This window comes from Elaeis guineensis, chromosome 1, assembly GCF_000442705.2.
Source record: "Elaeis guineensis isolate ETL-2024a chromosome 1, EG11, whole genome shotgun sequence".
NCBI lineage: Eukaryota > Viridiplantae > Streptophyta > Magnoliopsida > Arecales > Arecaceae > Elaeis > Elaeis guineensis.
In genome coordinates, this window is record NC_025993.2 from 153,634,416 (window position 1) to 153,649,305 (window position 14,890).

A 14,890-nucleotide genomic window follows, 5' to 3' on the forward strand; every position below is an offset into this window, starting at 1 on the left:
GACATACAGTCGGTCGACTCCTTCAAATACCGTACGACTGCTGGAGACTGTCCGTCCTGACAGCGACGTGTGGCATCGCCGCCCTGGGGCATTACCCCACCTAAGGCATGGGTCAACCCTAGTGATTTGACAGCCCCACGGTGATTTGACAGCCTCACGATGGCTCTGACAGTCTTCGACGATTTGATAATTCTCTCATTGTCTGCGTCATTAATGACAGCGCCATGCCGCGCCCTACTATAAAATGGAGAAGGCAACAGTGCTGGAGAAGGTTCTTTTCGAAACCCCTGAACTCTTCCTCTCTAGCTCTCGCTCTCTCTCTCTCACTGAGCTTCTTGATTCTTTTCTACTGTTGCCTAATCTTCTCTCTGACTTGACCGTCGGAGGGTCCCCGCCGGAGCCACCTCCGGTCAGTGCGGACTTCTTTTGCAGGCGCTCGCTCCCGACGACCAGGCGACGAGGGGATTGGCCGCAACAGTTACAAAGGATAGGACAGGATACACAGTTTCGTGGTGAGTACAGAGCAAACTATTCACCAAGAAGTTTCCAATGTTAATGCTTATGGTGGAATGATTGTGTAACTCTCAAGAAAGTTCTTTTCTCTCTTTGGAGAAAATATTGTTAGAACATTATAGAATAATAGAATTTGAAGAAGAAGCCATTGATGCCATTCGTCATCTTTCGAATCATCCTATGTGTAACTACAATAAACCGAACTAGATGTGCTCCTCATTGTTATCAAGCAGCATCTTGGTTTTCTAATCTCAATTCTAGGTATTCCCAATAGTAGAAGCTCATAATCTCTCGGGTGAGTTGGGGACGAAGCCCGTAGGAATATCTTTTTCTAATATACTTCAAGGTATCTTTTTTTTCCAAAAATACAATTTTATATGCTAGTCATTCTGGTAAGGTTCATGCTTGTAGCATGCCATAGAGTTCTTAAGTTGACAAGATGATCAATGCAATGTTATAGATTTATAGTATATGATATATTTTTATTTTATTTATCTAGATTTAGGCATCTATTAGAGATAATATCTGAATCAGTTATAAAAATTGAAATAGACATTATCTATAAACATTATGTGAAGTTTAACTTTATCATAATAACCATTAAGTATATCCTTATCACTTTATTGAAGGCTTATCGTTTCATAGTCTATATCAAACTAAATCAACTAAAATAAATCCCAATGCATGTTAGTGTGGGCTATATCCGGATGAGGCTTAATCGAATAAATTTCAATATTCACCCACTTGATCCAACTTAAGATAATCATTTTCATTTTAATTATTTAAAATATTTTGAAAAATCTTTAATAAAATTTTATATAATTAAAAAATTGACATAGATTCATATTTAAAAATATAATTATTACGTAGGATATATACTGTATATATAATTATAAAATAACCATCAGTGCGAATTATGGTAGCGAATAAATTTCAATATTCCCCCACTTGGTCTAACCTAATATAATCTTCTTCATTTTAATTATTTAAAATATTTTAAAAATCTTTAATAAAATTTTATATAATTAGAAAATGGATGTAGATTCATATTTAAAAATATAATTGCTTCATAGGATATATACTATATACATAATTACAAAATAATCATCAGTATAAATTATGACAGCAAATAAATCATTAATCAACAAATGACCTTCCATATATCATAACACTAATGACATCTTATAATTAAATTCTTTATGTAAAATTTTACTTTATGAATAGATAAAATTTTATGTCTATTTCTTAATTTTTTTATATCATATGGTAAAAAATTGATTAGCATAAAATAAACTAAAGTTTATTATAAAATCAAATGTGATAACTTTATATATAATGTCCAATATATATTAATCATAAAATAAGTTAATAAGCCACATGATCCCTCAAAATCTTGAGAGAGTCTTTTAGTTAGTGGACCTATAATTATCAGTTATTTATTAATATGTTCCACAAATACTGTACTTTTTATTCTCTCACTAAAAGCCAAGTATTTAATATCAATATATCTGCTGATCCTTGCACTCTTTAGTTGAATCTTATTGTAGAACTATTATCATAGTATATCTTTATCGGTTAGTTAATAGAGTCAAAAATTTTAAGTCCTATGATAAAATTTTATAACCATATAGTTTATGAGGAAGTCTCATATAGGCTACATACTCTGCTTCCATAATGGATATAGTGAACAACATCTTATTTCACACTCATCTATGATATAGCATCTCATATAGAAAGATAAATCTGATGGTAGACTTCCTATTGTTGGTGCATATAACAAAATTCAAATCCTAATAGTCTATTACTTTATGATGATCAGATCGACTATATATGAGCATGTAAACTTTTATACCTTATAAATAATGCATGACTTTTTTGTGACTTTTCAATGCTCCAACCCTAGATCATATTGATAATATCCGAACATTGATGTAGCAAAAATAATATCTGGATGCATACCAATATGGGCATAAATCAAACTCCCAACAATAGATGTATAAGTTATGAACTTTATTTTCTCTCTTTCTATCTCATTTCTTGGATATTGAAGTTTAACAAAATTATCATCCTTTATAATAGGAGTAACCTCAAGGAAACATTTTTTTATCCCAAATTTCTTTATTACACTAGACACTTAAGTCCTTTAGATAGTCCAAGTAACTGTACGGATCTATCTCTATGAATCTCAATATTGATAACATAACATGGCTTCATCTATATCTTTCATCTCAAAATTTTAGAATAAAAATTATTTGGATTGCTTAAATAGACTAAAATCACTACTGGTAAGTAGAATATTATCCATATAATACTAAAATTATGAACCTACTCCCACTAATCTTTGGGTATATACATCAACGAATAGTATTTTTTTCAAACCCAAAGAAGTAACTATCTCATTAAATTTGAGATACCATATCTGGAAGCTTGTTTAAGTCCATAAATAGATTTTTTTAATCTGCAAACCATGCGCTCTTATCTACTGATAACAAAATCATCGAATTTTTTCATGTAAACTTCTTCCTTTCTATCACCATTGAGAAAAATTGTTCTCACATCTATATGACGCAATTCTAAATCAAAATAAACTACTAAAGCCATGACAACCCGAAAAAAATCTTTGGATGAAAAGGGAGAATATATCTCAAAGTCAATGCCTTTCATTCAAGTGAACCCCTTTGCCACAAGTCTGACCTTATACTATTCAACCTTACTATTGGAATTCCTTTTGGTTTTATAAACTCATTTACAACCTATTGATCACACTTCTTTAGGTAGATCAACTAATTCTCAAACATAATTGTTATTTATAGAGTCCGATACTTCTTTCACAACATCCAATCATTGTAAAAAGTTCTCATCTTTCATAGCTTACAAGAACATCTCAGAGTCTTCATCCTTTTCACACAAATCAGTCACGTATACCATATAATCTGGACGTATAGTAGATTTTTTTATTCTAAAATATTTTTAAAGAGCTGTCCTTTGATCCACTTATTGCAGTAGTTGGACAGTTGCTTCTTTGGCAATAAAAATCTTATGGAGTGGAAGTCGATGAAGTAGTGGTCTCTTCTGAATATTATCTTGAGAAATAACAATATAAATCATCACTTCAATCTACTTTTCAAGCCTAAAATTTATGTCTTGTATTTCCTCAAAGACAGTGTCTCAAGATTCTCCACTTCACTAATTAAAATCACCATCCTCTATACCCTTTTGACCTCTCTAAATAACCAATGAAAAACCATTGGCCATTTTGAGATCAAAAGTCTTTTCTTATAGGTTGTAAACTTTGACTTCAGTTAGACATCCCTATATATGTATATATCTCAAACTAGATTTTCTACCAATCCATAGCTCATAAAGAGTCATTTTAACTACCTTAGTAGGGATATTATATAATATATGCATAGCTATCTTTCAGCCTCATCCCATAAGAAAATAGATAAGATAAAATAATTTATCATAATCCGAACAATTTCTTTAAGCGCTTGATTCTTAGCTAACCCTTCTGATCTGGTATGCTTGATATATGTACTAAGACATAATATCATTGTCCTTTAGAAATTTCGCTAATGGCTCTAGCTAGCCATTGTTCCATCTCTATATGTTTACCATAGTATTTACCATCTCTACTAAATCTAACTATTTTAATCATTTTTTCTAATTATCTCTCTATCTCTATTTTGAATTTCTTAAAGACCATAAAAATATTAGTCCTATCAAATAGAAGGAACAATATATCTCGTAAATAATCATCAATGAATGTAACAAAATATTTTTATACATTAAATATGAAGAAAAGATTTGCATACAAGAATGTGAATGATTTTCAAAATTCTTATACTCCTTCTAGCACCCTTCTTAGATCTGTGTATTTGCTTCGTTTATGCAGTCAACACATGTCATAAAATTAATAAACCCTAAAGTTTAATGATCCTAAGATTCTATTTTTCACTAGTCTTTAGACTCTTTCTTCGAAGGTATGTTTCAATTTTCGATGCCATAGCAAAAAAAAGTTTTCAAAAGAATATAAAAATTAACTTCAAAATCTAAGACTATCATATAGCATCCAAATATACTGATAAGTGAATGTACTTAATTTTCAATGATAATGGATCATTCACTTTCAAATGGAGGCCTTCTTGATGGATAGCCATATAAGTCATTGGCAATGTGCATGGATACATTAGAGTCAATCCATCAGATAAAATTAAAAATATTTACTAAATTAGACTCAAAATACATATAAGAGTAAAGGATATCTTTTCTTTCCAACCACTTTTCATACTTTATGCAGTTTTTTTAGGTGACTCTCCTTTCTATAAAAAAAAGCATTTAATCACCTTATTGTTGACCTTACATGATACCAGAGTTAATGTTTTCTTTTCTTTTGCTTTAAGTATACCATTTTTTTTATCTACTCTTCCATGGGCTTGATATAAAATAAAATTTATGCTCTCTATATTTTTCTCTCTCAATCTCTTTTTTTCATGCACACATTTGATTAGTAATTTATTAACTATCCAATTCTCATTATGTATATTATACGAGACTTAAAGAAATAGTATTCTGATAGAAGAGAAGTGAGGAGAAAGTAGATCAAGAATGCATCTGATATAAAAATCCTAATATCATTTAATTATGCTACGATATTGCTCATCTCCATAGTATACTTATGTGTACTAATTTTGCCTTGTCAAAGCTTACAAATTGCTACTCTACGGCATCCAAGAAATCATGTGCCTTATAACATGAAGGGATAGATCCCCTAATATACCATGTTAGATTTTCTTAGAAACAAACTAAGATGATTGAAATGCTTCGATTTTTTAAAAAAACTCTTCTGCTCTGGTATGCTTTCATCAGTAAGTGGTGAAAATTTATCCACTCCAAACATCAGACCAAGGTTATTATATCCTAATATGAGCATTATTTTTTTTTCCATTCTAAGAAATTTGATCCATTAAGAAAAAAAAAATTTCTATGCTAATGTCAATAATTATAAAAATTAATACTGCAAATATACATGCTTATATTATCATCAAATAATGAGACTAATTAAACTTTATCTAAAGTAAATAAATTTTTTTATATTTAATTTTGACGAACAATCAGGTGCATCATTATGTCTCTCCTTTAATCAAGTGTTCTGTTAGATTTTGGTGGCACAGCGAAATAGTTAGACATTTAAACTTTTTATTCAAAATATTCGGATGTACCAAAACCTTAATGCCTAGGACACCTTGATAATAGCAATCAAAGCATGGTCATAAGAGAAGCTATAGAAAATATACCTATTAAAATCTTATTTGGTGATGATCAATTTTCATGAGGTATCTAAGTGTCTACACTTCAATGGTGATCCACATAAAAATTGATTCAAAGAGATACTCTTTTCGAGCCCAAACGCCAGATTTGAGTTCACCCTGACTCGGTTAGGTCACACTATTTTTCGAACCTGACTCGAACCTCCTCTTGACTTCTTGGCTACTTGGCTAGCCCTTTTAGGATCCTCTAAAGTCTTATCTTAAATTTAATTAGACTTGTATTAGGCTAGAAAGTCTTGTCCTAAAAGGCTAAGGATGTAGGAAGAGAGGGAGAAGACTTTTGTCTTAATAAGATAAGATAAGGCAGATTGCTTGAGATGAATTCCTTCCATCTGCCACCCCTTTTTTATAGTTGAAGAGAGGGTGCCAGAAGTAACTTTTCATCTACCCCAACTACCCCACAAAAAAGTATATCAAAAAATATAAGAGCCTTTTAATAGAAGGACTCTTCGGGACGACACGTCACTTTGCAGCTTTTCCATGCGTGCGCCATCGGAGAGATGCTCTTGGCATCTTTTCATAAATCAGATATTTTTCAAATTTTGCCATATAGAAGAAAAGCCTTATCTAATTTAAATCTATGACTCTCTTAATAAGTGTCTCCTTTTGTCTTAAAGCAGAAGGACTCTTATCATGCCTCTTTGGGAAATCTACATAACTCTCGTGCGCGTATGCTAATTTTTCCTCCTCTTCCATGCCATATCAAGCCACCTCATGCCTTAAAACAGATGCTAGACTGATAGAGAGCTGGATAAGCTTCCTCATGGATCTTAAACCCCATCTAGAAGGACTCTATAGGTCCCTCCAAGCCAAGATAAAGCTGCGCCTATCATATTGTACACCAATGCTGAGATAGAGTCCATTGCCCCTTGGACTCTATCATATCAATGCCAAAAGGGGCCATGTGGCACCCTCTAATGCCTTCCCACATCAGAGGTTAATCCAAATTAATATCTAATTAATTTGGTTCATAAATTAAATCAGATTCGAACCGAATTCAATCCAAAAATAAGAGCTAGGGTTAGCCACATGTGCTAGCATGTTCATCAGTTAACCAATTGAATCAATTGATCCAATCAACCTTATTAAATCAACTGTTTGATCTATTTTCTTATGTGTGTAATCCATTGGACTCCACATCTAGTTAGCAGTAGGTCTGAATATATCTTGACCTAATTCGATTAGATCCGTTCTTAACCGACTAAGGTTCAATTCATGCCGATCCAAATTTAACAACTAGAAAACCTTCTAATTGAAGAATGAATTAAGATCATTAACCCATTTAAATTAACAAGTCAATATTGATATCTAGCAATGTATCATGACTATTCAAAAGATATAAAATTTGATAAAAATATTAAATATATCATTCAGTGATAAGTTACCGTATAATTCAATCTTTCGATTATCCTACATTCTGAATATATTCATGAATATGGATTTATATCAAACTCAAACATGTATTCTTGTCGATTCCTTATTAATCAATGATAATTCTAATGAAGTATTAGAAGTCCTATCTAATCTTCATTTTGTTTTGACCAAAGTCTTCCAAAGTTATCTAAAGATGAGAATATATAGGATGTCATCTCCTCTTACTAAGAGTTATCAATTTTTTGTTGACTCATAACATCTATACACACTCCACTATATCTAGAACATTCTATTTATGACTTAATATCATGATTGAGTGTGAACTAAAATATGAGTTCATATACGCAAGGTTTTATGGTGGTCTCAGATCTAAGGATCACTTTTGCACAACTTTCACTTAGAGAACTATCTTTTGACATGCATATAAGTTCTTTGTCGATGAGTCAATTCAGTGAATTCATTTCTTAATGAACATCCACATCCTTATATTAGTATCTCCATACAAGTGGCTTGTGAGATTAGCCATCCTCACCATCAAGCATACATAGGATGTACCAGTTTATCTGAAACATTGATCTCTGACTCAATGCTCCCACGATCAGAAATGTTTAAAATTAAGATTTTAAAATTTTAAATCTCACTGGCATGATCCATTCATATCTTCTAAAATCATTGCCCCAACTTTTGAGATTCATCGTAATCTTTAATATAGAAAGATGCAACTGAAATGATAAATTATAATGCATCATTTTATTATTATCAGAATAAATATCATTATATGAGTTAAAAAATGATACAAAAAAGTTCCATCACATTATCCTTGTGATTGGCTTATAGGATACTTATTCTTTCATTAATATGCTAGTGGTTATACTCATTTAGTAATATATTATATTACTAATGAACGTAACAAGACATATATATTGGATACAAGCAATATATCTTTGGTTATAAAAAAATATTACTCGATCTATACACTCCTGTCATTTTATCTGTCTAAATATCGAACATGAAGATGCTATTTTGAAAGCTAATCAATATTTTAATAGTTTAGACATAATTATGATACCATTAAAATCTTATTAGATTAATTATATTTATCCATAGTTGTATATTATAAAAAAAATTTGATTTTACCTATTTGTGATCACTTTGATAATCGCATCGAATCAATCAAATCAAAAACTTTTAATTCTTTATAAATAGTGCCAATAAACTTTACAAACAAAACTTGACAAGAATACATTATCAAGAGTAATGTAATAGGCCCGCAATACTTTTTTTACATATAAACAAGTCAAATAGCACATAAATTAACATATAATGTATAAATTTTTAAACTTTTATGCAATAAAACCATATAATAAGGACTTTATCATAATTATCAGAGGATCTTTATACAATAAACTTTTTTATAGGGACCAAAGTGCAATTTAACACAGACCTTTATATAATAAGTTCTTTATTAGGGGCTTAATTGCAAAAAAAATTTTTTTTAAGAATCAATCGAGTTTTGAATTTTAGGTCGAAATCCAAAACCCAAACCCATTAGTCCTCCTTCTTCCTTGTTTCCTTTTCTCTATTACAACCCAAAACCCCTATGGCCAGTGATTAATCTTTATAATCACTATCGATGAGACACTGGCCAATCACAACCATGAGCAGTTGGCCTGAGACCACATCGCGACCATCGATGTGCTGGTAATGGGATAGTTGATGGGTGATCAATGAAGGAGAAGCCAAAAATCAGCACTCCTCCCCTCCAAATTCTAATCGACAGCCATCGGAAGGCCTTAATCGACCAACATCGATCTCTTCCAAGATTGACCATCCATTTACACCGATGATAGGGAGGAAAAATTGACGATTTGCCAAAATCCAATAATTCTATCTTCACCCCTTTCATCTCCCTTAAAAATTTAATTGGCGGTCGTTGAAAAAGCCCGAATCAACAAACCACTGCCATCTTTCAAGTCTCCGACCATCTTTTTCCAGCGATCAAGAGGGAGGACCACCAATTTAGATTTACCAAGATCCGACGGGTCCTTCCTCTCTTCTCTCCCTTTTCTTTTTGCATTCGGATGGGAGACATGCATCCAATGCCAAGGGAGTTGTCATCGACAAGTCCCTATAGTTGTCGGAGATCCGGCCATTTGGATGGAGGAGGGAGGTGCACAGCAGTGCTTATTATTTTCCACCATTGTGCCTTCTTCTTCTTTTAATTTTCATCTATTAGTTATTTATTTATTGATTTATTTAGACAATAATTCAAGTCCATTAGAAAATAAATAAATAAAATAAAACAAACATCTATTGCCATGGAATCCACAAACGATTCCTTAGACTGACCGTGAGAACTTCGATCTCATGCAACCGACCAAGGTGGCTGATCAGATCTATGTCCATGAAATCTTAATATGCATAAAAAGGCTTCAATTTTCAAGTCAAGTACCCTATATGGCTCTAATATCATAATATTAGAATTTTATGGGATAATATAACTTACTTGAAAAAGAAACCATCGATGTTGTCCGCGATCTCTCAAATCAGCTTACCTACAACCATAAGAAACCGAACTGGATATGCTCCTCGCTGTTGTTGAGTAGCATCTTGATTTTTCAATTCCAACTCTAAGTATTTCTGATAGAGAGAACCTCATAAGCTCTCGAGTGAGTTAAAGACTAAATCCATAGGAGTGTCTTTTTATTATTGGATATTATCCATAATGATCGTGTAGAGTTTAACTTCATCATAATAACCATCAAATATATCTTTATTATTTTATTGAAGACCTATCTTTAATCAGAGTCCATATTAAATTAAACCAATTAAAACAAATCCCGATACATGTATTAGTATAGGCTACATCCGGATTGGGTTTAAACAGATAAATTTTAATAAACATATAATAAAAAAATACTTGAATTTGTCACCTCTAAGGAAACTATAATTTTTGTTCCTTGCTTATACTCAATTATAATTGGTTTCAATTTTTTCCCTGGATGAAAAATAATTAATTGCAAGTTGTTTATCTTATTATCATCATTCACAAATAAAAAATAAATTTTGTATAAACATTCACCAGATCTTCTTTGAGATCATGAAACCTTATTTTGACTAATCACTAGGGTATTGTTTGGTAGCCCATTTGGTATTTCTGAAATACGAATACGAATTTTCAGAGAATAGTCATTCACCATGCCTATTATAGATTTCTGTTTGGTTAAAAATCTGCTATTCTACTAGGAATAAGGTGCAATTAATACAGTAATATTTTCTAATCTAAAATAAGGTGCAATTAATTCTCATTAAAGATCTAGAATAAACTATTTTATGATCTAACATGGAATAGCTTATTCAAGGTAGATGGGAATGAGATGCAATTAATGCACAATTAATGCAGGTTAATCGGAATTGATATTCTTGTGGGGCCCACCATCACTTTAGAAAGTGTTTGGGAGAATAAGGTGGAGTAAGTCTTTATTTCATCTAGAATAAGGGCAATCAAACATTACCTAAGATAATTAGGTGCAATTACTAGTTGGTAACAAGGCTTTCAGTAATACCACGATATCATTGTAAAGGTGCTAATCCAAAACTATTATTAATTATCATAATAGTTAAAATTATTTATCAATTAAAAAGTAACAATTAATATTGAAGAAAAAAACAACATTATCTGCTCAGAATCACTGCTTTTTGACTTCAAAAAAAATCTTTCCATTATATATAAACCATAAAAATGGACTTCAAAAAAAAAAAAAACCTTAGTGAACAGTGCACTTGGGTGAATGCTGATAACAGTCTGCGTCTCTCTCGTACAACTAATTATAATAAACCAATCAAACGGTCGGTAATGTGGATTGTTGGCTACGTATCACGCCCAGGAGCTGAGCGTTGCGCTTCCTTGCGCAGCGTGGCATGGCCATCACGCATCCGGCCAGCACTCCCCTCTCCTCTTTGCTGCGATGTTATTCGTAGCTTTTGCTTGCCTTCGTATTAAGAAAACCCAGGCATCACTCTTACCTCTTCTCTCCTCTGCCCTCCGCCCTCTCTTCTTCCACCTTCCCCGCGCCAACGCCTTCCGCCACGCCCCCTGCTCTTCTTCTCTCCATCCATCCTCGCTCTCCACCACCTCCTCCAGCAATGCGGCCCCGCGCATCTCCACGTCCCATCGAGACCGAAGCACTAATCCGGATGTGGCCCGCGCCAATTACCTGATCACCTACCTCAGCAGCCAGGGCAAGATGGCTGACGCACGCCAGTTGTTCGACCGAACGCCCCAGCGAGACGTCATCTCCTGGACCGCCATGATCTCCGGGTACATCCGGTGCGGTATGCTCCGTGAGGCCCGCAATCTCTTCGACCGCCCCGATGCCAAGAAGAACGTTGTCACATGGACCGCCTTGCTCTCTGGGTATGTGCGGTCGAAGCGGATCGAAGAAGCCGAGAAGCTCTTCGAGCATATGCCGGAGAAGAATGTGATCTCTTGGAACACCATGGTATCCGCGTATGCTGAGAATGGACTCATCGACAAGGCCTATGATTTGTTCATGAAAATGCCCACAAGAAATGTGGTGTCTTGGAACACAATTATCACTGCCCTGGCTCAGTCAGGGAGGGTCGACGAGGCTTATAAGCTCTTTCGCCAGATGCCTGAGAGGGATGTGATCTCGTGGACAGCAATGATCGCAGGGTTGTCACAGAACGGGAGTGTTGATGAGGCTCGCAACATTTTCGATCAAATGCCGGAGAGAAATGTGGTCTCCTGGAACGCCATGATATCGGGCTATGCCCAAAGTCGAAGGCTTGGTGAAGCTCTAGATCTCTTCGAGAAGATGCCTAGTAGAGATATTCCTTCTTGGAACACGATGATCACGGGATTTATACAAAATGGAAATTTGAAGCTAGCTCAGGAATTATTCGATAAAATGGACGAAAGAAATGTAGTCACTTGGACTACAATGATAACAGGCTACATCCAGGAAGGGCAGAATGAGATGGCTTTGAAGATCTTCTCTGAAATGCTGGCCGCTGGTATTAAGCCAAATCAAGGAACTTTCGTGAGTGTTCTGGACGCTGTTAGCAACATAGCAGCACTCCATGAAGGAATGCAGATCCATCAGATGATAAGCAAAACCATCTTTCAATTTGACCCCCTCGTCGGATCTTCTCTCATAAGCATGTACTCAAAGTGCGGTGAAATCGGTATAGCTAGAAAGGTGTTAGACCTGTTACCCCAGAAGGACTTGGTGTCTTGGAATGGAATAATTGCTGCATATGCCCACCACGGCAATGGCAGGGAAGCGGTCCAGCTGTTTGAAGAGATGAAAAGAAATGGATTCAAACCTAATGATGTGACCTATGTGGGGTTGCTCTCCGCTTGTAGCCACTCGGGTTTGGTCGTCGAGGGGCTTAAGATTTTCAGGTCTCTGATAAAAGATGGATCGATCCAAGTGCGAGAAGAGCATTACGCTTGTTTGATAGATCTTTGTGGCCGAGCCGGACGGCTCGAGGAAGCTGCAAGTCTTATCAAGGAGCTTAAAGTTAAACCTTCATCTGCTTGCGTGTGGGGAGCGCTTCTTGGTGGTTGTAATGTTCATGGGGATGTGAAGATCGGGAAGTTGGCAGCAAAGAAGCTATTGGAGGCGGAGCCTAACAATGCTGGGACTTACACATTGTTATCCAACATCTGTGCATCGGCTGGGAGATGGAAGGAAGCAGCAAGGATTAGGCTAAAGATGAAGGATAGGGGACTCAAGAAGCAACCAGGATGCAGTTGGATTGAGGTGGGCGATAAGGTTCATGTCTTTGTGGTGCGTGACAAGTCTCACAGCCAGACTGAATCGATCTATGGTCTGTTGCAAGATCTTCACCACAAGATGAAGATGGCAGGGTACGTGCCCACCATGGATTTACAGTAGATGCTAGTGATTTGATGGTTCTCTGATCTTTTCTCAGGAGAAAGCAAAGAAGTTTTGGCTTTAGCTGCAGGATCTGCTGAAATTGTCTTCTAGATTATCTGTTTCTATAGGATTAAAGCTGGTCGGGCATCTCAGTGGACTACATAAAAAGACTGTCCTATGGAGCGAGACGGTTCTAGGGCATTTTGGGAAGAGGCAAAGCCGGAAATTTCGTTTTACCGTGTTCTCGAGGGGCCTCTTGTTTTTTTATCAAAAAAAAAGAAACTAGGTAATTAGGCGGCTGGGTGTTTTGGAAAGGCCTCCTCACGCCTTGCTTTGCTCTTGTCATTCGTTGGATGCGGCTTCTGGGGTTGTTATTGGAATTCGCCTTGCTTTGCTCGTCATTCGTTGGATGTGGCTTCTGGGGTTGTTATTGGAATGCGCTGCTGGTGGTCTCTTGTTTTAGTTTTTTCATTGATTTACATGCTGGAGGTTTTGTAATAAAGATATATAGATTTTCCTTATGAGATTTTTTTTTTTTTTCGGATAACTAGTTTCTTTTTATGCCCCTTTTTCCTTCTCTCCTTTCCTCTCAGTTTCTGATCTCTCTTGAATTTCTTTTCTATCATTTTTGCCATAGAAATTTTTTGTGCATCGCTCGTGATATAAAAAATCTAACGTGGAGCGCACTGTTTCATTCTATCGGACTACGTAGTCATCGTTTTCCAACGCACATTTAATGTTCGCAGTTTTATTTTTTCATTTAAATTTTTGAATAATAAAAATATTTTTAAATATTATAATATCTCTTCTTAAAAATTATGATATTTTTTTTCTTTCGAAAAAATTATGGCATCTTTGTTGATAGTATAGCATCCTGCATTGAAATTATGATTTTCTACATAAAATATCATAATTTTTTCACACGACGTCATAATTTTTGTGAAGATGTGTCATAATTTTTTTGAAGATATGTCATGATTCTGTAAAGGAGGGATGTCATAATTTTTATGAAAGAATGTCATAATTCTATGAATGGGTGTCATAATTTTTTCGGAAGAGAAGGATGTCATAATTTTTGTCGAGGGGTGTCATAATTTTTAAGAAAAGATGTCATAATTTTTAAGAAGGATATTTTTATCATTCAAAATTTTAAATGAAAAAATAGAACTACAGATGTTAAATACGTATTGAAAAGCGGTGGCTACGTGATTCAATAGGATGAAGTGGTGTACTCCACATCATAGGTGGTGCACAAAGAATTTCTCTTTTCGCTATTGTGTTGGTTCTTTCTTCTCCATTTGTTGGGACCAAGATGGTTATAATTTTATGGTAGTGCGTCTCCATAGGTAAGAATCCACTGCACTGATGCGGGGGTAACTTGTCTCATTTGTGATGTTTGGTTCTCAGATCAGATTAAATCATGTTAGTGAGGATGTGATGAGCCTAAGGAGGGGTTGGATTGATGGGACAAGAGTTTGAACAGATATGTTTGAATATGAGTAGGGATAATCAAATATCATTGAAGGGGTTGATTTACCTAGATTTGAGTAGGGTAGGGTTGGAGTTTGGGTTGAAGGGGCTTAGGTTCGAGTTGGATGTAGGATTTAGGTCGGATGAATCAAAATCCAGGTCAGATGGATTAGGGTTCAAGTCAGTGGAGCAGGATTTGAGTTGTATGGAGCAGGATCTACTGCCACCGGGCAAGTCAGTTATTTCTTCTATAGCTAGGGAGTATACACAGAGAGTCATGTCACTAATCAATCTAGG

At 34.8% G+C, this 14,890-nt stretch overlaps 1 protein-coding gene across 1 annotated transcript; it reads left to right on the forward strand.

Annotated features, from left to right (window-relative positions):
• The first annotated feature begins 10,995 nt into the window (after positions 1–10,995).
• LOC105039093 (uncharacterized) lies at positions 10,996–13,651 on the forward strand. Its single transcript, XM_010915093.4, has one exon. The coding sequence runs from the start codon at positions 11,186–11,188 to the stop codon at positions 13,139–13,141; it is 1,956 nt and encodes a 651-aa protein (XP_010913395.1). The 5' UTR covers positions 10,996–11,185; the 3' UTR covers positions 13,142–13,651.
• The last annotated feature ends 1,239 nt before the right edge of the window (positions 13,652–14,890 follow it).